Raw genomic sequence first — 26,936 nt, 5'->3', positions numbered from 1 at the left:
ATTACTTGAATATGAAAACCTCATTTCACAATATTTTAAATAAAGGAAGACTGAAAGCCTTTGGCAAGAAAATTTTATTGAATTATTACAATTATTAAATATATGAATAATGAGAAAACAATGTATACATGATAAAAAAATGAGATTATATCTAAGGTAATCAGTTTTGTCTTTAACATATCTTTTAACAACTCTGTAACATCTATTTTCTTTATATATGTTAGGAAAATTGTATAAATTCTCCCTACTTCTATTTTTAAAAATATTTTCTCCATATACCATAAAACATTGCTATATTTCAAACCACATAACAGCTTTTACACAAATTGTAAAAGAATGTATCATTACAAACATGAAAATATAGATAGGCCTAAATGTTTACATTATCTACAGTAAATTTCATGATATTAAAAGACAAAAGGAATAAAAAAAATCAAATTAAATTGATAAAAGATGATGGTGTTTTCTTAAACAATAGGGACATTCTTACTTGAACAATACATATACATCTGTTGATATAAATGCCCTAAAATGCCTGTTTCTTTTATATCTGTTATTATACTAGTATCTATTTTGTACTTCTTAGTCATAGCCAATCAAAAAAGCACATTCTGAAGCTACATTGTATCTTTTTATGTCTTGCTGGGTCAAAATGCCTTTGTCTAAATGTTGCTTTGAACATAAAATGAGCCGTGCCATGAGAAAACCAACATAGTGGCTTTGCAACCAGCATGGATCCAGACCAGCCTGCGCATCCGCGCAGTCTGGTCAGGATCCATGCTGTTCACTAAAGGTTTTCTCTAATTTCAGTAGGCTTTGAAAGCGAACAGCATGGATCCTGGCCAGACTGCGCGGATGCGCAGGCTGGTCTGGATCCATGCTGGCCGCAAAGCCGCTATGTTGATTTTCTCATGGCGCGGCTCATATATCGTTTTTCATGATTAATTCCATTTTCCAGAATTGTTTTCTCATATATTTTAGCACAGGTTTTAATATTTTGATTAACATAGAAAGTATTATTCAATCAGTTGTTTTTGATAATCTCCCTTCATGGTTCTGGCTGTATAAGTGCAAAATATAATGGAATAACTCTTGAAAACCAAAAATAATGTCTTTTGACAAAAAGCAATTACACACGATTTTCAAAGTTACAAAACACCAACTTTCCAATTACTTATTGCCCCCGATATTTTTGCAAGTGATAAAGCCAAATACCATTGTTGAAATGCATGAATAAACCTTTCTGGAGCAGTGACAATTTATTGATATAAGTCTAGTATTGTGTCTCTAGATTTTGTGACAATACATACCCTAGGATAATTTCTATCTAATTTCACCAGTTGTGACAAAAAAAAAATCAGTGCAATATTTATTTCATTTATAGCACATCTGGAGAGAAAAATAACTCTGAATTATTATAACATTGGATACCATGAGGTGCTTGTGCAGTGCGATCTGGTCGGGTAAAAAATCATGACAGCCCAATGCACCACTGTAGATCAAGGTACTGCTTTAATAACCCTTTGACATATACCTACTTCTAATGCTATATTAGCCAACATTTATTATAATTTAAGACAAATAAGACTGAAAACTTGTTTGAAACGGTGAACTTTTTGATGCATGGAACGTCAAGACGTCATCATCATGTCATTTCTAATGACATATTCGACGTCAACCATTGAATATTTTTTCGTATTGGATGGGATATTGTATTAGCTATTAGGCTGTATTTCAGACAGGAACTCATATGCATATAATAGAATCACATATTAGGCCTAAACTCATTTCTTTATAGCCTTACTTCCATCAGTTCATCAGAATTTCATTCCATGTCAATAAAGATTTAATGTAGAGATCATTCACAATTATAATATTATATTTTATCTTTAGATATCAATTCATCTGGTTACTGGAATACAAAACCTGAATTTGGTGACCAGTCTAAAATGCAATCTTCCCATTGGTCCATTTCAAAACTGCCAATCGGATGTTGGACTTTTCAGACTGGTCTGGTTTATAACTTATAAGTTATAACCCAGGACTAAGTTATGTTGAGGCACACTGCAGAGACTGAAAGCATTTTGAGACCTATTAAGGAATACAAAAATCTGTCAAGGAAGATTGCCCACAGTACCAATCCAAATTTAAAATTTGTTGCAAAGTGTGTGTGTCATCGTAAATAAAAAGAAAATTTTTTTTTGTAAATATAGGATATATCTCAACTCAAAGTGAGACAATTTTGACATTTTCAATTGCGCTATGTGAAAAAAATTGTCTCACTTTGAGGCAAGATATGATATTATTTCCTATTCATGAAAAAATAAACAAATATCTTGTATCCTATAGTTTTTTTTATTAAATTGAACACTCTTAATAGTTCTAATTTTCTTAATAGACACAATGTTTTTCAAAATTGAAATCAACTCAATAAATTTTCATAATTTCTTCTCAACTTAAAACAAACAAATCGGGTCTATATATCAGTCATTAACAATTACATATAAACCAATTCCTCAAACCACCTAAAAATATGCTTTTAAAGGACTTCTTAATAAAATGGAACTCATTAATAGAGGTAATCAATTGTAATCAATTAACTAATTGCATTTATCCATATATCTCCTTATCAAGAAAACCAGAGCTGCTTTTGAGAAAAGCACATGTCTCCGACAACTGCTTAATCATCTAAATATTAAGTCAGTCTTTATATACAGTTTACTCACTACAAATTTACCTTTGAAGAGTAAATAGGATGTTTTTGGGTAATTGAAGGGCCATAATTCCTAAGAGCCTGGGCTGATTTGGCTAGTAATCGAACTCGGCCAAGGACTTATTGGCAAATACATTTTGTTCAAGTTTGGTGAAGATCAGATGAGAAATGTTTGACTTAGAGCATGGACATGAGTAAAAAGGCCAACCTTTGGTAATTCAAGGGCCATAATTCCGAAGTGCCTGGGCAGATATGGCTAGTTATCAAGCCTGGTCGAGGACTTATTGTCAAACACATTTTGTTCAAGTTTGGTGAAGATCAGATGAGAAATGTTTGACTTAGAGCGCTGACAAGAGTAGAAGGCAGATTTTCTGTAATTCAAGGCTAGTTATTGAACATGGCCGAGGCCTTGTGGCCAAACACATTTTTTTAAAGTATGGTGAAGATCGGATAAGAAATGTTTGACTTAGAGTGCGGACAAGAGTAAAAAGGCCGATATCTGTTATTCAAGGGCCATAATTCTAAAGTGCCTTGGCTAGTTATCGAACACAGCCAAGGTCTTATGGTCAAACACATTTTGTTCAAGTATGGTGAAGATTGGATGAAAAATGTCAAAAGTACAAACAAGAGTAAGAAGTCTGATTTTCTGTAATTCAAGGGCCATAATTCTGAAGTGCCTGGGCCGATCTGGCTAGTTATTGAACTTGGGCGAGGTCTTACGGACAAACATATTTTGTTCAAGTATGGCGAAGACTGGATGAGAACTGTTCAACTTAAGAGTGTGGACAATATTTGTGACAGACAGACAGGAGTAAATCAATACGTCTCCCACACCACTATGTGGTGGGAGACATAATAAAGAATTGGTTTTACTATATAATTTCAATCTCATTCATCAAAGGTCCAATATAGTTTTAAACTTATATAACTATAATAGATGTACTATAAAATCATTCGATTTCGTGGTTTGGTCACAGAACAGTTATCTCATGTGGATATGAATTCTTGGATTTCAACTTCTTCACATAAAATATATATGAGTTTTACTTATTATTTGGAATTTTACTGTGTGAATTATATCAACCACGAAATCCATGAAAATAAGAACACCATGAATATTAATGATTTCACAGTTATTATTTTCTCAATGACATAAAATCTGCAGTAACAATCTGACTTTCTTGCATATTTGATTATTCAAGCATTCTGCTGTTATAGAAATGAGCAGCGCCATGGGAAAACCAACATAGTGGGTTTGCGACCAGCATGGATCCAGACCAGCCTGCGCATCCGCACAGTCTGGTCAGGATCCATGCTGTTCGCTTTTAATGCCTACTGCAATTAGAGAAACCATTAGCAAACAGCATGGATCCTGACCAGACTGCGCGGATGCGCAGGCTGGTCTGGATCCATGCTGGTTGCAAACCCACTATGTTGGTTTTCCCATGGCACGGCTCAAATATGTTTCCAATAAAGAAAACACGCAACTTGATCCAAGTGCCCTCTTCATAATAACAGTCTCATCAAAGAAACCTTTTTCCCCCTAAATTTACAAAGGGCTATAACTCTAAAAATTACAGTCTTTTCAAAAGCCATTTCTCCGAGTCATTCTTCTGGCTTTTGTGGTGAATGTGCAGACACATAAAGAAAAACGTCTATGCCCCAACCCAACCCATTTAAAAGGGCTCAAAAACTGTATCACTGAAAAATCATAAACACATATACATATACCTCAAAAGAGTACAAAATATACAAATAAAAAAAAAAATCCTCTTAAATAGATCTTCATTGCACATTATACGATATATACATATTTACATACTCAGTAATTTGCCATATTACACGTTTACATATTCAACAAATTCTACACAAAACATAAAAAAACTTATTATAACAATAAATAATGAACATCTTTTGTATTATTTATGTGAACAAACATCATTTGAGCCGTGCCATGAGAAAACCAACATAGTGGGTTTGCGACCAGCATGGATCCAGACCAGCCTGCGCATCTGCGCAGTCTGGTCAGGATCCATGCTGTTCGCTTTCAAAGCCTATTGGAATTAGAGAAACTGTTAGCGAACAGCATGGATCCTGACCAGACTGCGTGGATGCGCAGGCTGGTCTGGATCCATGCTGGTGCCAAACCCACTATGTTGGTTTTCTCATGGCACGGCTCATTTTCTTTTTCAGAATATAAGAAACCTTACACGATTTCATTTTTTGTATGCTTTTCTGTATACCCTGATTAACTCATTGTTGCATGACTTATAACAATGGAACATCATCAACACTATCTTTTACCAATTAATTAAAAAAAATTACTCAACTAGAATTGTTTCCATAGGCCATGAATGCTCCCACATATTGCGCCATCCTCTAAATAGCAAAGTTTTATCAAAAAAGGGCCATAATTCTAGAAAACATACCCATAGAAAAAAGTCAATTATTTATGGTAATCTTCACATGAAGGTCCTTTATCAACTATATCCTTTCAATGGTATTTAATAGCTGGACACACAACATTTTTCTCTATATTCTATAAAGCAAAACTATCAAAGGGCCATAACTACAGAAAAAATAATCACCGAAAAACATCCTTCCTTTATGGTCATCTGCACATAAAGCTTGTTCATCTATGAAAGTTTTAAGCAAATCAGGCCAATAGTGTGTAAGAAGTTGGGACACACAAAATTTGGAACATATGGTTGTATGGACAGCAGCAACGCTATATGCCTCCCACATAAATGTGTGGGGACATAATTAAAGCTTAGATATATGCAACTTATTTAGAAGAACATTGAATATTTACCCTCCTTTCAAAGTGTGAAAAGACATCAATAGATCTAAATAAGCTACACCTTTTTCCAGTATAAATACAGTGACATAAGAACAGAAGCTCTGACCCTGTACCAGAAAAATCGGTTGTTCTGGTATAGAATATTCAAAAGAAACTAATAACAAGAAAATTTGTTTGAGTAATTTTAAGATCAAACTACATCTTTTCTTCATAAACACCAGATTTCGCATTTTGGGGGCTGAACAGAGAACTGTCAAAACAGATTAAATTTAAAGAACAAGTTATGACCATTTTATGTTAAAACCTCAATTTTCATTTTGAGCAAAAATGTTGTATTAAGGACGTATGCTAGAATTTGGTGCGAAAATTTTCCCAATAACAGAATTTCTTTAAACTTTGGATATTGAAGGACAATCATCTAAGAAACAAAAAAATGCAATAAAAATCAAAGGTCACCATTATCAAAAAAGAGTTATCTGCCCTTGAAAACGGCATTTCCTCCAAAAATGACGTTTTCAAGGGCAGATAACTCTTTTTCGAATCCGATGACCTATGATTTTTATTGCATTTTTTTGTTTCTTAGATGGTTATCCTTCAATATCCAAAGTTTAAAGAAATTCTGTTATTGGGAAAATTTTCGCCCATCTCATATACAGGGAATTCTAGGGTATGCCTTTAAGTGTTAACCCTTATCATGCAGGACAAGACTGATTCTGTCTTTCCGACCAGTGTTGATTCTGATCAGCCTGCACATCTGCACTGTTTGCCATTCAGTCAGTTTCTTTTTGGTAAGCATCTCCTTTAACAGTTAATGGTACTGTCGAAATTTAATGATGGACAAGTTCATTATAGAACTTTAGCAGGGTAAGGGTTAATTCCAAGCAAGATTTTTTAACCTTAAACTGAAGCAAACACATGTACCCTTATATCTATACAACAGATCACAGAGTGATCTTGGCGCCCACCAATGTGCCATTTTGAGTGTTCCAAATTTCAAGACTAATTGACTACCTCAAGGTCAAATTTCATTTCCGTACACAACACTGTACATGTGGTCCAAATTCGAAAGCTGTAGCTCAGAAATGTGAAAGTAGGTCACTAAGTCAATGTCAAGGTCAAAGTTTGTTTCGGTACACAATCCTATGCATGTGGTCCAAATTTGAAGCCTGTAGCTACAGAAATGTGAAAGTAGGTCACTAGGTCAATCTTAAGGTCAAAGTTCATTTCGGTACACAAAACTATGCAAGTGGTCCAAATTTGAAGGCTGTAGCTTGAGAAATGTAAAAGTAGGTCACTAGGTCAAAATCAAGTTCAAATTCTATTTCGGAATACAAAACTATGCATGTGGTCCAAATTTGAAGCCTGTACCTTCAAAAAGTGAAAGTAGGTCACTAGGTCAATGTAAAGGTCAAAGTTCATCTTGGTACACAAAACTATGCAAGTGGTCCAAATTTGAAGGCTATAGCTTGAGAAATGTAAAAGCAGGTCACTAGGTCAAAATCAAGGTCAAATTTTATTTCGGAATACAAAACTATGCATGTGGTCCAAATTTGAAGCCTGTACCTTAAAAATGTGAAAGTAGGTCACTAGGTCAATCTTAAGGTCAAATTTCATTTCGGTACACAAAACTATGCAAGTGGTCCAAATTTGAAGGCTGTAGCTTGAGAAATGTAAAAGTTGGTAACTAGGTCAAAATCATGGTCAAATTTTATTTCGGAATACAAAACTATGCATGTGGTCCAAATTTGAAGCCTGTACCTTAAAAATGTGAAAGTAGGTCACTAGGTCAATGTGAAGGTCAAAGTTTTTTTCGGTACACAAAACTATGCATGTGGTCCAAATTTGAAGGCTGTAGCTTGAGAAATGTGGAAGTAGGTCACTAGGTCAAAATCAATGTCAAATTTCATTTTGAATCATGGAACTATGCATATGGTCCAAATTTGACGCCTGTACCTTCAAAAATGTGAAAGTAGGTCACTAGGTCAAAATCAAGGTCAAAGATTTTTCCAGTGCACAAAACTATGCATGTGGTCCAAATTTGAAGGCTGTAGCTACAGAAATGTGAAAGTAGGTCACTAGGTCAAAATCAAGGTCAACTCATGTCAAGGTTCATCTTGCCACTCAAAAATATACATGTGGTCCAAATTTGAAGGCTGTAGCTACAGAAATGTGAAAGTAGGTCACAAGGTCAAAATCAAGATCAACTGATGTCAAGGTTCATCTTGCCTAAAAATAAATGTAAAAAAAAGGTTATGATAGCCTACTAAACAGGTTTGCATTCTTTGATTACAATATACAAAACCAAATGTAATTTGAATCAATATTTCTCAATTTGCAGTCATGATTCATACTGACAGAAAAAAACAAAAAAACTTTCAACCCCCCATTCAAAGTTCAACTATACCAAGCAATACAAAAGTATTGAAGTACTGGGACAAATTTATGAGAAACAGCAAAATCAATTGCCACCAGCAGGCTAAAGGTTAAGAGACCACATAAGGCAAGAGAAAAACATGGTGTCTTAACAAAACTAGACTCTTAATACATCATAATCTGTTCTTTAACAACACAAAAAAGAACTGAAAAGCAGTCTCTAAATAGATGTGGTCTCTCCAGCAACTTTGACTGTATTTATAAAGCGAAGATATGTACTATTTGAAAAAAAAACAACTTCAAATAATTTAGCAACAAAGGAACAACAAACATTATAATAACTTGTTTTAAAAATTTTGTAGTTATTTCATGCTTGCCTCCAGGCTCTTTGCCAGTACTATATTTGAAAGACCGATCAAACTGATTTTTAACTTTTCTGCCATATAAACATATTTTCTTTCAAATAAACTTTTGTACATATTACATGAACCAAGATAAAAACTTTGGTAGAAGATTCCCTAAAAGCATGACACCAAAAAAAGCTCATCACAGGCATAATAAATCAACCTTTCAAAGATATACTGTATATAAACTTTCCGCAACAAAAACTTAAATATATGTACTAGTATCCATAATTGACAAATGGAAAAAAATGTGACCTATGACTGCAATAATCTGCATTATAGTTTCGATCATTGAAAAAATGCAGTGAGTACAATCCATGAACCATGACTGAATAACAGCTTCCAACATGGAAAAAATGGAAATCATGATCCATGACTGCATAACAGCTTGTATCATTGAAACACAGAAAGTATGATCCATGATCCATGACTGCATAACAGCTTCTATCATGGAAAAAATGGAAATCATGATCCATGACTGCATAACAGCTTCAACATGGAAACAAAATGGAAAACACAATCCGCAATCATATCATATCAATGTTATCAACAAAGTTTTGCTGTGAAAAAAATGTAAAAAAAAACCTTCTGTGACCACAAAGCAGCTACCATGAAATTTCCGGAAATTGAACAACAAAAATAATGAACAAACTCTTAACATAAACAATAAAAGTCTTTAATAATCACACAAAAGAGTAGTGATTTTCTACTGCTCTTCCATGCAGCCCCTGCTGACTCCCATGATGCTGTTGTCCTTGCTCCCGCATAACTTCCTCAATAGAACCCGTCGTAGCGCGTACAGGGCCGCTTATCACTATAATGTCCCTCGTATCCCCTCCACCATGACTTCTTGCACTCAAATTAGGATTTGAATTTGATCGCTGTTCCATGTTACTACCCGGAATCGGAGATCCTCGTGGTGGCGTTACCTGTCTATCTAATGAAACTACATAATCTGTTAACGTCACATCCGAAGTTCCGCCAGACTCAAGAGGTATAGGGTGCGTACGGAAATGTTCTAACATGTCAAATATTGAGTTAAACCATAAATGTTGCACCCTGCATTGACCTTCATTGTTTATCGTCATCCGCAGATGCTGAAATATAAGCAGAAAATTGACACGACAATGAGATTAGCCTTCATTGTTTATCGTCATCCGCAGATGCTGAAATATAAGCAGAAAATTGACACGACAATGAGATTAGCCTTCATTGTTCTTCATCAAAGCTAAAATTACAAACAATTCATAGTGACCAAATATCATGTACTTATTCTTTTGAATGCTTCCCAAGCTTGTAGAATGTAATAAATATAAATTTTAGTACTATTTTGAAAGTTTCATACCAGTGTTGTCTGTTGACACATTTCTTTTAAAACAGATTTTTTTTTGTTTCATTATCTCACTGCATTATCTCACTCAAGGGAGAGAACTCTAAATATCTGATTCTCAAGGCATGTTAGATTTACAACTCTTTATGGAACCGTTTTCAATTTTTTCCGCCTGTTGATAAAATAATACTGGAAAATCCTTTGTTATGACTAAACTATTGTGATATCTAAATACGGTGCCGTTTTATTTGGTTTGGAAAAACTAGAACTGTCACAGGAGTGACTCATACCCCCACCATACGGTCTTGTCACAGAAGAATGGCAACCATAAGAAATCTTAAAAATACTTAGAATAATATAAAAATGTCAAAAAAAGCTTAATACTTAAAAAGAATTTTACTCGTCTTTGGAGTACTTCATCCTGGGATTCCACATAAGTAATACTAGTATAATACTAGTATAGTAATACTAGTAAATATAAAAAATCTCTATTAGAGATACACTAAAAGTGAATACAAAAAAGTGTCTTACCGACCCATGTTACAGAAAATGTATTTACTTTTTACATAAGACTTATAATAAAAAAGTTAGAAAAATACCTAAAATATTGAAAATCTAAAAATAGGATTTCTAAAAATAGACTAATTCCTGGAATTTAAGGGGAAGAAACTCAGTATAAAAGTTAAAAAAGGTTACTTCCCTTTGGCTCTAAGCCAATCAGAATGAGATATAGTGAAAATACATCAAAATTAACCTTAAATTCTAAGTAAAAGGGGACATAATTAAAAAAAAATTGGTGTCAGAGTTATGCATCTTGTGTCACATGATGTGGGTGATGAGGTGGAACATCTATTTAAAGTTTGAATCAAATCCATTCAGTAGTAACTCAGATATAAAGAAAATACATAAAAATTAACCTTAAATTCTAAGTAAAAAGGGGCATAATTCATGAAAAATTGATGTCAGAGTTATGCACCTTGTGTCACATGATGTGGGTGATGAGGTGGAACAACTATTTTAAGTTTGAATCAAATCCATTTAGTAACTGAGATATAGTGAAAATACAACAAAATTAACCTTAAATTCTAAGTAAAAGGGGACATAATTCATGAAAACTTGGTGTCAGAGTTATGCACCTTGTTTCACATGATGTGGGTGATAAGGCTGAACATCTATTTTAAGTTTGAATCAAATCCATTTAGTTATAACTGAGATAATAGATTTCGCGACGCGACGCGACAAAACTGACTCCTATATAGCCCCCCCCCCAAACATGTTTGGTGAGGGTATAAAAACATGTTTGGTGGGGGTATAAAAAGAGATTTCTTGCCAACAAGAATTCAAGGTTTCATTTTTTTCCCAGACAAAACTGAAAATGTGTCACCCATGATAATGACACACAATTTCTACACTACATTTCATTATTTCTTTTATATAGATATATTAAGGGTACATTTCGTGAAAAAAATGCAGTACATTCCTTAAATAACAGAAAAAATACACCAACTGATATGGCACGAGAAAGGATTTTTTTCCTGGCCTAAGGAATAATTTTGACTCCTAAAATAGCTTTATCAAAAGCTTTTTTAGCTTGAAATAATCAGACATTTTACATTCAAAATTTCTAAACTCAACCTACGCAAGAATTCATGCATGTTTAACATTTATATCATTATTCAATAGTATGAATTTTCAAATAAAACTATTGACAAAAAATATTACCCAATCCCTTTCACGATACAATTAACTTTGTATACGAAATGAGCCTACTTCAACTGCTGCCTCATTTATGTATGGAGAATGACATTATGAAAACCATTCAAGCCGTTATGAATAAATTGATATTGTAAATCAGAAACTTTTTTATTCAAAGAATGCCATAAATGACGCATTATCTATATAGATAAAGTTCACTGTCCTAACATATTCATAAATACAGTTGAAACTCAATATGAGCCACACCACAAGAAAACCAACATAGTGGCTTTGCGACCAGCATGGATCCAGACCAGCCTGTGCATGCGCGCAGCCTGGTCAGGATCCATGCTGTTCGCTTTCAAAGACTATTGCAATTAGAGAAACTGTTGGCGAACAGCACGGATCCTGACCAGACTGCGCGGATGCGCAGGCTGGTCTGGATCCATGCTGGTCGCAAAGCCACTATGTTGGTTTTCTCATGGCGCGGTTCATATCTTAAATTCAAATAGACCAAGCATTTTACTTCAAGATAACCAGAATTTGACTTAAAACTGAGACTTTGGACTGACTTTTTTTTGCTATATGTGTTGAAGTATCCTCATACACTGTAAAATCATCCAATTTTGTGGAAGTAAATGTTTATGGTTTTGTCCAAAATTGCTATTTCATTGGGATATCAATTTGTGGATTTCCATTTTATTTCATCAAGATAGAAGTCACGGGAATTTTGCTTGTTTACTGGGAATTAATTTTGTGTGCTGACACAACCCCAAAAATTCACAAAAATTATTCCCACATGAATTTTAATTATCTCAAAGTATATGTATATAATAAAATTTATTACGTGAACATACAATCTTTTCTACACATTTTAAAAATTGGTATACTAAGCAATCTGAAATTATATGAAGTTGCAACAAACTATCATGCCTTTAAGTGAGCAATGATCTTATTTCTATTTTGATATACCAAACATTGACATGAACAAATTTGACTAAGACACTTCAGATTCACTTCAATACAACCAAACTCTTAGCAATTAAATTTAACTTATACTTGTGAATTTATAAAAATACTTCCTTGTTTTACTATTGTCTCATTTCGAAATTCCCTGAAAAAATTTCAATCTTTTCTAACATCACAATTCAGAACTGAACTATATTTGTTTGTTTGCTTATGTATGAAGGAAAGTAACTATATTTCATATCTTGTTATACCCCAGATTGCATGTTGGATGTCGGGGTGCGTCTTATAAGCGAAGTGCGCCTTATAAGCGAAAATAGACGGTAACTTTGAGACTGACAGAAATTTATATGTCATTCTTACCTTAGCCCTAGCTTGAAAATTAAATGTAAGAACATATTCTCCTTTTCTAGTTTCACTCTGTCTAACAAGGAACACACCATGACCGGTTGACCCTTGTTGAAGCACCAGCTGGGCCGCCTCCAGACGACTTAGCGTACCATGGAACCATGGGTACTCTCGAAGCATCTGATCAATATTGTACTCTCCAGATATGCTATCATGGTGATCTATAGAAAACCAACAGTACATGATTATTAACAACAACAAAGAGGAAGGGTGTGGTGGTGTAAAATGGTGCCATTTCCTACAACTGGTTCAGCAAATGCTTCATATAATGAGAACTAAACAGGTGTTCTAAATATAACTCCAGAGTCGAGGTTATAAAATTGTTTTTCAAGAAATTTAGAAGTTAAATCAATATTGAGAAAGGGAACATGCTTGATATTGGATAATGTGTATTTCCTATATACTCTAGTCAACTCTTGATTTGATAGCACTACAATTCTGTTTGACTTACCTTCTTCCTAATATGGTTTAATATTTATTAAATCACTTCAATTTTATTATCAAACTCCAGTACATGTATTTTTATTTTTCAAATTGTACAAGTCTGACTTCTTAGTTATAATATCTGATTCTTATAAAACTTTCAAAATAACTTCTACTTAAGAAATTTTGTTTGTTTGTTTGTTTGCTTGTTTGCTTTGGATTTAACGCCATTTTTCAAAAGTATTTCAGTTACGAAACAGCGGGCAGTTAACCTAACCAGTGTATCTGGTTTTTGTACCAGTATAAACCTGTTCTCCACAAGTAACTGCCAACTTCCAAACATATGCTCATCAGAAAATGATGTACAGTTTTAAAGCTACTCCCCACCAGTTTGGGTGAAATCTTCAACATGGTATAAGTGCATGAAGGATGTAAATTTTCTGCATTATTTCACAAACGTTGACACAACTTACTACCATCTCAAGATCTGCACAATAAATTTGCATTATTTAATAGAATATCTTGCAAAAAACTTAATATGTCAATAACTTTGTACCACCAGTCACTTTCAGAGCACTCACTTCTTATGAACTTTTAAGAGAAATTATTTTTCGCCTTAAATGTGTGGGTTAGTCCCTTTAAAAGAACAAGACTATTTGAAAATATTAATTTTTTTTTGAGAAATACACTTGGCTAAAATAACATACTGATTCAAAGCATCTTAAAAATGTTCCAACTTCCGCCACTGGAGATCTTCAGTATGATACATAAACCTGAACCCACTTTTATTGGCAACATGTATAATCGGCCACTTGCCTTAAGCAGCCAATCAGCTAACTCCCATACGGGTATTGATTTTTTCTTCTAAGTTAAACTTGTCTTAAACATCTGCCTGCCTTAGGTAGCCAAGTAAGTTGCTCCTGTGACAGACACCTTAATAAAGGTTTGACCACACCTAACTTACATTAGTTTCTTTAAAAGTAAGGATGAAATTTTTGAGAAGCTCTGAAATACTAGAATTGGCAAATGAACCAAACTGTAGGTTCACTGTCTCCAAATATTTCAGATACATATAGCTTTTTCTTCTTCTGAGAATGGGACTTCAAAGAAAACTTTCAAACCTAAAACTCTATTCACAACAAATAAGTTAAATACCATCATATCCTTGTGGGTAGTTAAATGAACGTGGGCTTGAACCAGCAGGCCTTGGCGGTATTTCTGGTGGGTTACTTGAAACACTTCCTTGGGATGAACTTCGGTGGGATGGGCCAATCACAGGTGAATCTGCAGAGAAATACGTAAATAGATTGTGAAAAGAAGAAAACTATTATCGCTTTTTGCTGATTTCAGTAAAATCAATATAACTGTAATACAGGGGGGACTGTCTACTGTTGACTTGGTGGTTGTGTCAATCTATAAAGTTAAATCAAATTGTACAAATAAAGTTCCTGTTTATTTTATCTTTGAAATTAAAATCCTCCACGTCATGCCCCCACAAAAAAAGCAGACTTGGTCCAAAATGCAAAATTTTATGTAAACAAACTTGCTTTAACCTTTAGCTTGCTAAATTTCTAAATTTGAATGGTCCATCATTCAATTATGGCAATGTCATTTATCACTTGAAGGGGTGTTTACTGAATATTTACTAGCTGAATAAGGAACAGTGCAGACCATGATCAGCCTGCATGGACACGCAGGCTGATCTTCGTCTGCACTGGTCGCATAGGCAAAATGACTTGCCGCCAGCTGGTTAAAGGTTAAAGACAACTTAAAGTGACATTTCTGAATAAGAAATCTGAAAGTGCATTATATAACATGTGAATTTAAGACCACATTCAAGTACATTTTCTTTTGCCCTCCTTAATGTCAGTGTCTGTACACAAAATCCTTGAGTCTCTGCACTTTTAAGGATAACATGGTGTAATAGCCATATTTCATATCTTGTAACTGGATGGTAATATTTTAATGAAATTTGGTCACTTTAAAGATATTCAAAATTAAAAATGTTTCACCGAGAGATTTTTCGAATTTTATCATTTTTGGGGGAGATAATCGGTATTGAAGTTAACATTGATGCCTATGGGAAATATATAATTTCTTTGATAATGAGAATCTGAGCTTGAGTTTTGAGAAAATTTTGCGGTAGAAAGCTGCATTATATGATTCTGATACAAATATCAAAAAGAAATCTAAAATTCACCGTAGGGAAAAGGAGAAAATTATTTTTTTCTAGTTTTCAGGGAAGATAACTCTTGAAAAACCAAAATTATCAGGGGAGATAATCTTAAGGAAATTTTTGAGAACTTCTGTCACTATATAACTTGCCAATATGCACCTTATTTCTATCGTTTGACATTTTCAAAGTTTACATTATCAAGTTGTATGTACACTTTTGGTGAAATTGAGGCCTATTACGGGTAGTCATCCTTAATCCCTATATAACACAGGTGAATATTCAGCCACTTCCCAATTTTAAAAAAGATCATTTTCCCTAAAATACGTAAGAAGTTAGTTGTGTTGTGGAATCTGGGAACTTTACTACACAAATTGGAAATAATGAGTCACTTTTAGATTGGGAGACCACAAAATCTCAGCCTCTGTCACAGAAAGAACAAAAGACCCTATTTCACAGAAATGCCTTTTCCCCAAAATGGGCAATTCAGGCTTGGAATTTCCAAAGTTAAATAGTCAAGACCTCTGCCCAATTGCCAGATGAAAAGCTCTGAACCCAAATTATGAATCACACCCTCTCTAAGAAGTAAACTTACCAGCATTCACTCTGTTTATAGTACCACTAGGTGCCGAGGGTAATCTTGGCCGCCTGAAAATATTTCCAAACATAAGACGACTGACAATATTTCTATGCATATCATTTATCTGAACAAAAAAAAATAAATCCTAGAATACAGTAATTTCTAAACATGCAAGGTAATATGAACTGAAATAAATTGGATGTTTATATTGTAACTAACAATGGCAATTTACCTTTTACCAATTCTGTATATTGAAGGTTGAACAGAAAACCACTGTAACTCCATTAAACAAACATGGAGTAAACACAGTTTCCTGTTCAGTCATTTGTATAAAAGAAAGAGGTACTACTTAACTGTCAAAAGAAACTGCAGTAAATGGTATTCTAAACATTTCAGAAGATTTTAACATCATTTTAAATTGTATGATTGTAAATCTGTTGTGAATCGTGTAGAATTAGTTAATGTCACCACAAATGGCCTTGTTTTCTTCACCAACATTCACAGACTACTTCCAAATTTTAAAACAGTTATGAAAAGCAACCAGCATTCGGTCTTACAGTATTCAAAATTAAGCAATGCAAAAAATGTTTGAAATCAATTTAAAAGGGTCATTTAATATACCCAACCTTTAGTTTATATCAGCAAAAGTAACACTTATTCTTGAAATAACTAGTACGAAAACTGAACACATTTCAATACTGAAATATTCTTTTCTCAAAACCTTAAATGTTGTTGTACATGTAAATCACTAATTGAAACTTGAATGTTTTTTGGGTCCAAGTTTAACGTAACACATGTACAATCAGACGTTACTGTAACAGTGACCTGCAAGCTTTTTGAGGGAAGAGGATGACCCCAGGTGCCCCTCAGAGCATTAATTCTTTCTTCTCTTTTTTTTGGCTAGGATTTGAGTCACACCATCAAACTTTAGGTCACAATGCAACTTCTATAGCTTTCCATGGTAGACAAAGATCCCACAATGCCCCTCTTCACATTGTCTCATGCATGGGCTGGTACCTGGGTAGAACCACCTACTGTACTTTCCCTTAGTCAGCTAGATGGCTTCCTCACATGAAAACTTTAACATCCAAACTGAGGTTTGAACCAATGCAGATGATAGGCGAGTGATTTTAAGTCAATGATCTTGACACTACACCATGGAGGCTTCTCCAAGCATTATTTCAAGCATTGTCAGGCAACCTGGTAAAACCATCAATCTTCCACAAGCCAGTTTGACAGCTTCCGCACATTTAAGAATTCTTCCCCAGAAACAAGGCTTCGAACCAGGTACAGTGGTTGGGGGCAAGTGACTTGAAGTCAGGAACCTTACATGGCCATGAAGGCCCTTTTTGAAATTTGAAAAATGTTAGTTATTGTATATAAATCAACCTGTATTCATGAAATTTTATCACTACTTTTAACACAATTTTTTCTTCTAAAATGATACTTATACATTTATAACGATTATGTTCATCTCAAGCTTTAGAACTTACGCTGATGGTCCTAGATCATCTGCCTCACCAATGTCTCTTGGCGGTTCAGGTGAAATACAAACTTTCAGTTCCATCAACCATGACATCATTTCACTGTGAGATGTTGCCTCTATCACATATTCTGTAGTACCCTGGCCCTTTAACAAAGACAATATTATGTTAAAATTATTATCCCTTATCCTGCTAAATTTCTATAATGAACTTGTCCATCTTTCAATTCGGACAGTTCCATTAACTGTTAAAAGGGGTCCTTGCCAAAAAGATACTGACTGAATAGCGAACAGTGCAGACCATGATCAGACTGCACGGATGTGCAGGCTGATCTTGGTCTGCACTGATCACAAAGGCAGAATCAATTGCCATCAGCAGGCTAAGGATTAAGGTATGGGACTGGCAATGGCAATTGGTAATTTTCATGCAATTTTGTATTCATACATGGCATTTTTGCATTTTTCGGACAACAATAAAAGTCAGATTATTCACACCTGGCTTTCATACCGGTGAATGCCGAAAACATTATACTGAGAATACATTACAAATTGTGCAGAATTGACAAACTGCCTTTACCAGTCAGAAGCTTAAGTTAGTAAACCAGAAATAACAATTGGCAATTTCGTAACCTTTAACACTGTCCTTTTTAAATTATATTTCAAAACCAAATTTTCAATCACACATAATAAATTATGGTCATGTAATATTGTTACTCAGTAGCCAAAAGGATTTTTTCTTTTAATTCCTTTTAGGCTCCTAAACTGGTTTGGTCAATAAAGCACAATGACTCAGTTCAGGCAAAATGTTGACCTCCTATGTTCTAATTGATGATGGATAAAGAATTCAGGTGACCCTCTGGATATTAGTTTTGGCATGTAAAACCGAAGACCATCTGCAAGCCAGCTCGGTATTGCTTCATCACATGACAACACCAGTAGGATTTGATGGAGGCCTCAGCTCCTATAGTACTGCATGGGTTTCATTAATGATTAAGGTCTTGGGCCAGGGCAGGAGGGAGAAGATTTCACCCTGCTATAGTGGTCTGAAGCCCTGGTTACTTTCTTTTAACAAACAGAGTTCTTAATGGGAGAACTCCCAAACACCGATCAACTTTCTACTTTAATAATTACTAAACCCCTGAAACTGGAGGTTTTCAGTTGGAATCCCTATGGCAGCAGATTTGACCAAACACCTGTAACCTGGGTTTTAGAATTGGTTTGAAATCCAGTTATCAAACATAATTAATATGAAATGATAAAAAAATTATCATATAATCAGTAACTAGCGCTTGTTCATCTGCAAAACTTTGAAGCAAATCAGTCTAATAATGTGGGAGGAGTTGGACACACAAGATTTCAGGACATACGGAAAGCAGCAACACCATTGCCCCTCCACCCACATAAATGTGTGGGGGCATAATTTCATAAACTACTACAAGCTAGATCTTATTAAACATATTGGTGTACCTTAAGAACAAATGCATGTTCATGATCCGGCATTTCCAGTGCTGTTGTCACTCTGGCTTCAGTTATTAGGAAACAGAAAAGTCCTGACTTTGGCTTCACAGACTGAAATATGCAGAATAACATAATACTGTAAAATATCAATGTCTGAACAAGGAATAAACAACACAAAATATAGATCAATATTCCTACATTCATGACATTGTAGAATAAGCCCAAATTTTCTGGATAAAATGACAAATAATCAGGGTTTCAAAAATTGCCAATTATCGGATTTAGATTAATTTCTAGCTTTTTTTGGTGACCAAAAAAAAAATACTGGTCAGGAAAAAGGCAGAAAAAGTAAGAAACAAGAGCTGTCACAAGAGAAGCATGCTCGACTATTTCAATGCTGGATAGTGAAACTGGGCACATCTGAAGAAACTGGAGCTGTCACAGGAGTGTTTAATGACTTTAATGGTGGATGAAGATATTGCACAATAGCTTGAGTCTGTGTCAAAAATTTTAAGTTTGAATCAAATCCATTAAGTAATTACTGAGATAAAGTGAAAGTGCATAAAAACTTTAACCTGAAACTCTAAGTAAAAGGGGAGATAATTCATTAAATATTAGTACCAGAGTAATGGTCCTTGTATCAAACAAATTATGATGTGGCAGATGATGTGGAACAATTTCTTTCAGTTTGAATTAAATCCTTTTAGGACAGAGTGAAAGTGCATAAAAACTTTAACCTTAAATTCTAAGTAAAAGTGGGAATAATTCATGAAATATTGGTGTGAGAGTTATGGCCCTTGTGCCATATGATGTGGGTGATGATGATGAATAACTATTTTAAGTTTAAAGCAAATCCATTATATAATTACAGAGATAACAAGAAAAAAAGAGAAAGACTTAGTGTAAAACAAGAGCTGTCTCCATAGGATGACACATGCCCCCGATGGCACTTTGAATGAATAGTCAGTGCTCCAGCTAGCTATTTACAGCAGGGCGCATCGCCCGTTCCGAAATTCGTTCCGCCCTGTTGCCCCGCCAGGCACCCTGCCCGTTTTACAACCATTCATTCCTTTTTTTAGCCAAACTTCCCTGTTTTGCCTCAATGATTATAATACCCTGCTTTATTGCCCCCTTTTTATCGAGTGATACACGCCGGGGGGCATTGACATAATTAGCAAACAATTAAACAATTACCTGCTGTAATCGTGCCCGAGGCAGACCATGATATTTTAGACTGCTCCACTAGCATTAAAATCATTGAACCTTAGTGTTAAAACAGTTTGCACATATAAATTTATAAATATCAAGTAGCCTACATGGAGAAGATGTGTACTGAAATTGTAACAAGTAAATAGGCCTAAACACAGATATTTTTATTCAGTATGCAATTACAAAGAAATGTTACAAGTTGAAAATCAATGCCAAGTAAAATACAAACAGCAGAAATTTTAGTTAATAATCAGGTGCACTAGATATGACAGACATAGCCTATTAAAAGACCATACCTAAAGTGTGCCAAAAAAACATGCCTAAATTATGCCAAATTCCATGCCTAAAGTATGTTAAAATGCACTGTATGCATGGACCAGTTATATTTTTTCCCAGGGGAGCACGTTCCCGGACCGACCACCACCCCGGAAGTGCCCTTTTCAGTGCCAGCACCCTGCCCTTTTTTAATCCTAGCTGGAGCACTGATAGTTATAGCTGATGTTAGAGTTTAGGACCTTTGACCTACGGAGCTGGGTCTTGCGCGCGACATGTCGTCTTACTGTGTCACACATTCATGCATAGTTATTTTAAAATCCATGCATGAATGACAAAGATATGGACCGGACATGCCAATCAATGCACTATCATGAAAAATGACCTTGAACGTCTAAGTGTGACCTTGACCTTTGAGCTACGGACCTGGGTCTTGCGTCAATCTGACTAAAGTACATATCCTATTACGCTACGCATAGGATCTGAAAACGACCTATTCATTGCCTCGTTCTGACGGCTCTTTCTCTAGCCAATCAGAGCCTAGCTTACAACATCTTGCAAATCTACATGTAGCATTGACTTTTGATATTTACAATTCTTATGTCGTAATGTATCAGATAGCCGGTTAGCTCAGTCGGTAGGCCACTTGCTTTGTAATCGAGGGGTCCCGGGTTCGAGTCCAGGAATAACCGCATATTTTTCTTATCCTTTGACAATCGAACAAGTCGTCTGATTGGATAACATAAAAATAGCAATAATGGAAATCCAAAATATACAGAAGACGAATGTGAATAGGCCGTTCTCAGATCTTCGTTTAGAAGATCAAGTACTTTAGTCAGATTGGGTCTTGCGTGTGACACGTCGTCTTACTGTGGTACACATTCATGCCAAGTTATTTGAAAATCCATCCATCAATGACAAAGATATGGACCGGACAAGCCCATCAATGCACTATCCTTTAACGTCTAAGTGTGACCTTGACCTCTGAGCTACAAACCTGGGTCTTCGTCTTACTGTGGTACACATTCATCCCAAGTTAATTGAAAATCCATCCATCGATGACAAAGATATGGGCTGGACATGCCCATCAATGCACTATCCTTTAATGTCTAAGTTTGACCTTGACCTTTGAGCTACAGACCTGGGTCTTAAGCGCGACACGTCGTCTTACTGTGGTACACATTTATGCCAAGTTATTTGAAAATCCATCCATCGATGACAAAGATATGGACCGGACATGCCCATCAATGCACTATCCTTTAACGTCTAAGTGTGACCTTGACCTTTGAGCTACGGACTTGGGTCTTGCGCATGACACGTCGTCTTACTGTGGTACACATTCATGCCAAGTTATTTGAAAATCCATCCATCGATGACAAAGATATGGACCGGACACGCCCATCAATGCACTATCCTTTAATGTCTAAGTGTGACCTTGACCTTTGAGCTACGGACATGGGTCTTGCGCGCGACACGTTGTCTTACTGTGGTACATATTCATGCCAAGTTATTTGAAAATCCATCCATCGATGACAAAGATATGGACCGGACACGAAAATTGTGGACAGACCGACAGACTGACAGCAATTCAAAAATTATATGCCTCCCTTCGGGGGCATAAAAAAACTTTAACCAAGGTGGGTACACTGAAAGACGCCGACGATGGGTTTGAGTAGGACAGCTCTCCATATACTTCGTATAGTCCAGCTAAAAATGGTCCAAAATCTCATTCATATGAAATAGTATATTCATAATGATGCACCACTTTATCTTTTTGTTTTTACCACTTATATATATTTTCTAATATACATGTATAGAACTATCTTCATAGAAGGATTAACATGTTTACAACAACTGTATTTCTTAATGTCATCATGTCCTTGGGGGAAAATATCTAGACAAACTAACAATGCAGCCTGCAGAGAAAGGTGATTGGAAAATTCTGTGTTGATTAGGAACTGTCTGAAAGACACTGTTATTGTGTGACAGAAATTGAGTTTCACAGCAAGACATCATGTAGAATGACCATGAGGAAGTTTGCCGCTCAGTAAGTAATATAATTCAAACAAGAAAATCATGCCTGTTTGTTTGTTGTATACATGATATATATCACTAGTACCAGACTGTTATTGAATTCTGTACTACATGTAGCTTTTTTGTACTAGTTACCTGACAACTTCTTTACCTACATCATACATGAGGGAGGAAGAACTTTGGATGTGTATGTTTGGTCAAATTGCTGACTGGTGTTTTGATCTTAATATACAGTTTTATAACAGTACCTCAGTTATGTAACAGCAGTCATTAACCCTGGACTCTGTACAAAAAATGTTGTTCTCCACAAGTAACTGACAACATCCCCACATTAGAAGAGGACAAATGACTCCAGACCCAATTTGTCTTTTGTCCAATTGCAAACAATGATGATGATGTGCCTTGTACAGGGATCAAACTTGTGCCCTTCACAAGTCATAGTCTTGTACAGTCTACTGAGCTAAAAGGACAAGCTAGCCTTCAAATTGTTGAAGAAACCAAAAGTTGCAGTCCTTTCCAAAGAATACATTGAAAGCTCTGTGGTAAACTGCCTTAACACTTTGAATACTTCTATCTAACACAGCTAAAATATGTTATAGGGTCCTTTCACTTCAATGATCAAAAGTTTATTATAACTGAAAGTGAAGGCAAAATGATCCCTCTTCATAACAGTTTCAAAAACTCAGGCAATTTGTGATGATGGGTCGCCATGGTGTCTTCATGGGCTTTGGTGGGCCCTTCAGAAGGATCAAATACACAAGTGCTTCAGGAGTATAACCTAAGTGCTGCTGTGTGTGAATTTGTGAAAGTGTTGTTATGGTTTTGACCTGGATCCATTACTGTTTTCTTATTTTTAAATTAGTTGCATACAAGCACTGAAAATGATAAACAAATAGTATGGATGTGGGGATATACACAAAGTATAGATGTGGGGATAAACAAACAGTACGGATGAGGGGATAAACAAACAGTATGGATGTGGGGATTACCAGTAAATAAACAGTATTGATGTGGGGATTACCAGTAAATAAACAGTATGGATGTGGGGATAAACAAACAGTACGGATGTGAGGATTACCAGTAAATAAACAGTATGGATGTGGGGGTAAACAAACAGTATGGATGTGGGGATTACCAGTAAATAAACAGTATGGATGAGGGGGTAAACAAACAGTATGGATGTGGGGATTACCAGTAAATAAACAGTATGGATGTGGGGATAAACAAACAGTATGGATGTGGGGATTACCAGTAAATAAACAGTATGGATGAGGGGGTAAACAAACAGTATGGATGTGGGGATTACCAGTAAATAAACAGTATGGATGAGGGGGTAAACAAACAGTATGGATGTGGGGATTACCAGTAAATAAACAGTATGGATGTGGGGATAAACAAACAGTATGGATGTGGGGATATTATCAAACAGTATGGATGTGGGGATAAACAAACAGTATTATGGATGTGGGGATATTATCAAACAGTATGGATGTGGGGATAAACAAACAGTATTATGGATGTGGGGATATTATCAAACTGTATGGATGCGGGGATAAACAAACAATACGGTTGTGGGGATATTATCAAACAGTATGGATGTGCGGATAAACAAACAATATGGTTGTGGGGATATTATCAAACAGTATGGATGTGCAGATAAACAAGCAGTATGGATGTAGGGATAAATGCATGGTATGGATGTGAGGATAAATTCACAGTATGGATAAGGGGATAACAAACAGTATGACTATGGGGATAAATGTAAAGTACTGATGTGGGGATAAATGCATAGTATGGAATATGGATGTGGGATAAACTCACAGTATGGATGAGAGGATTAAATGAATAGTATGGATTTTGGGATACAAACAGTATACAATGGATGTGGGGGATAAACAAACAGTATGGATGTGGGGATAAACAAACAGTATGGATGTTGGGATAAACAGACAGTACGGATGTGGGGATAAACAGACAGTATGGATGTGGGGATAAACAGACAGTATGGATGTTGGGATAAACAGACAGTATGGATGTTGGGATAAACAGATAGTATGGATGTGGGGATAAACAGACAGTATGGATGAGGGGATACTGGATAAATATACAGTATGGATGTGGGGATAAACAAACAGTATGGATTGTGGAGATAGACAAACAGTATGGATGTGGGGATAAACAAACAGTATGGATTGTGGAGATAGACAAACAGTATGGATGTGGGGATAAATGTACAGTATGGATGTGGGGATAAACAAATAGCAGAGATGTGCACTGATCTGGATCCTTGCTGGTCGCAATGCTGTAACACTGGTTTTCTGCACAGCAGTGCTCGTTTGTTCTTTCCCAATCAATTCACAGCTGATCAGAGAAAAAGCTAACTTTTGGTACAAACAAGTCACTTAACAAATTTTGACAGATACATTATAACTTTAATATTTATTAATAAGAGCTGTTTTTGCCATCTGACTAAATCCTAGCCTACACCAAGATAATAGAACAAGTCATTACAATGTACCAGGTACGAAAAAACAATCGTATCTCAAAAACGAAGTCAACCTATATCATATATAAACATGTAAATTGTTTTTAACTTGTTATCAGTAATTTCCCAATTTCGATCAAAAGGTAAACAATTTTTTTTTATTACCTTATTCATTTAAAATATTTATTAAACGATAGTGACTAAGTGGGCAAAAGTTGCGAAACATAAAATAACACTTACCGGTAATTTATGATGTGTAACCTATTAAAAAGTAATAATGACAGGACAGATGATGATAAACTGTTTTTTTCTTTTTTGTTTGTAACACTTTATTCACTTAAAACAATAATTGACACTCATTCTTAAGAACTCAAAACGGCAGTAATAGGAAAAGTTAATATTTCAAAATATAATATTCTGTTATGGCTTCACCATGGGATGCTCCATTTAATGTTGTATTGTTATAAAAGTCAGAATACCTTAGAAGAAAATCAAATTGTTGAAGTTAAAATATTCCAAACAAATTAATTTTTGAATAAAAAAATGGATCAGTCTGCACAGAACATAATATTAAATTGATTATCATATTACAATTTTCAAAATCTCAAAAGAAAAACAATTTTGTTAAAAAATTAAATCTTGAAATCTTCATAAAAAGACTTTTGTAAACCTAAACTCAATTCACACATTTTAGGGCAAAAAGGGTTTCTCTCAGACTGCCATAAAATATGGGTAGTGTGAAAATGACTAGTGATTACCTACAAACCCAAACCTGGTTGAAAAAATTGACCACTACTATGGGTGAGTGGCCTCAATTTTGGATATATTTTTTTTATTCTTTTTAGATCAAATTTATTGATATTCTCTTTACATGTGACTCTTACCAATTATCCTGTTTAATATTCTCAAAATTTATGCTAAATCAATGTAAAACTACCCAAAATTTAAGCTTTACCGGTATACATCTAAAACTTCCTCTAATATAATTTCCTTTCATGGTAATACTTTGAATTCATTTTCCCTTGTCAAAATTATTTTCCTGGATCCTTTTATTCAATATTTCTTTGCTTTTCATAGGTTTTAAGAAGTCGAAAGCACTCAATTTCAGGTGAAATGGTGACATCCCAGCCTTCAAGGGTGGAGAAAGACCAAAGGTGTGAGTCTCAGTGCCTTTTTCAGACTCAGGACAGGCATCAAGCTGGTTAGTTGCACAAACTTTTCTTGGTTTAGAACCAACAGTGGCGAGAAGCAAGTAGTTCAAAATAGGCCTCAATTTTTTAAATGAAGCCCTGAGCCTAAATACTTAAAAAACAATTTAAAAGCAATATAGTAATATACTTTAACTTAAAGTTACTTTCAACTGTTTTATGCTAAGCCAGGGCTAAAATCTTATTAAGGGAATGAGAAAAGGCATTCCTTCCTAGTTCTTAGCTTGTGTGTTTTTTGGGGTGGGTGGGTCCCTTCTACAGATGAAGGTCCTGGCCTCCCTCGGGGAAAAAATAAAACACATGAAATAACACAATAAAATACCTCTGTACCTGTGTGTTTATTTTTTATTTTTTGATGTTTTAAGATTTTATAATACAAGGTTGCAAGTTGGTAAGAAAAACAAAATAGTCTTTGATCTCGGTGATTTTCACATGTCAGTCTCAAGGACGTTGCATAATCAAAATCGTATCAATTTCAAAATCAGTGGGATGAACGTGACACTATGAGAACTTACATTTATTGGATGTTGTTAAAGCTACTCACCCACAAAAAAGTGGGTGAACAAAAAATTAGATATTTGTAAAAATTCTTCTAAAAAAAAAAAAAAGATCATCTAGTCGGTAGCCAGACTAGTTAAATGTACAAGCCATACACCAAACTGTCCATGAATACAAAAGAAAAAAAAGAAAATCAACATAAATTTGATTCAGTTTAAGTTTAATTCTTCCCTTTGAATCTACAATGCTGATAAATATTTACTTTATAATCATGTAATTAAATTTCGTGGACATAAAATTTCATGGTTTTTGACGAAAACAGCAATTTCCTGGATGTCAACTTTTAAATGAACTGGAATTTTATTTGTTTGTTAGGATTAAATTTTGTGGATTAAAACAATGAAATCTATAATAAAATTGTCT

At 35.0% G+C, this 26,936-nt stretch overlaps 1 protein-coding gene across 1 annotated transcript in view; it reads right to left on the bottom strand.

Moving 5' to 3' along the window:
- Positions 1-56: 56 nt before the first annotated feature.
- The window catches only part of LOC123535372 (SH2B adapter protein 1-like), a 33,169-nt gene continuing 6,289 nt past the window's right edge, over positions 57-26,936 (bottom strand). Inside the window, exons 2-7 of the mRNA XM_045318010.2 lie at positions 18,816-18,917; positions 17,359-17,495; positions 15,881-15,933; positions 14,268-14,396; positions 12,645-12,850; positions 57-9,387 (exon numbers count right to left, since the gene is read on the bottom strand). Coding sequence (XP_045173945.2) covers positions 8,974-9,387; positions 12,645-12,850; positions 14,268-14,396; positions 15,881-15,933; positions 17,359-17,495; positions 18,816-18,917 — 1,041 coding nt within the window. The 3' untranslated portion in view covers positions 57-8,973. The remainder of the gene's footprint in view (positions 9,388-12,644; positions 12,851-14,267; positions 14,397-15,880; positions 15,934-17,358; positions 17,496-18,815; positions 18,918-26,936) is intronic.

Source organism: Mercenaria mercenaria, chromosome 12, assembly GCF_021730395.1.
Source record: "Mercenaria mercenaria strain notata chromosome 12, MADL_Memer_1, whole genome shotgun sequence".
In the NCBI taxonomy this organism is placed as follows: Eukaryota; Metazoa; Mollusca; class Bivalvia; order Venerida; family Veneridae; genus Mercenaria; species Mercenaria mercenaria.
Note: the sequence above shows the minus strand (reverse complement) of the source record. Positions and strands in the feature narration are given on the sequence as shown.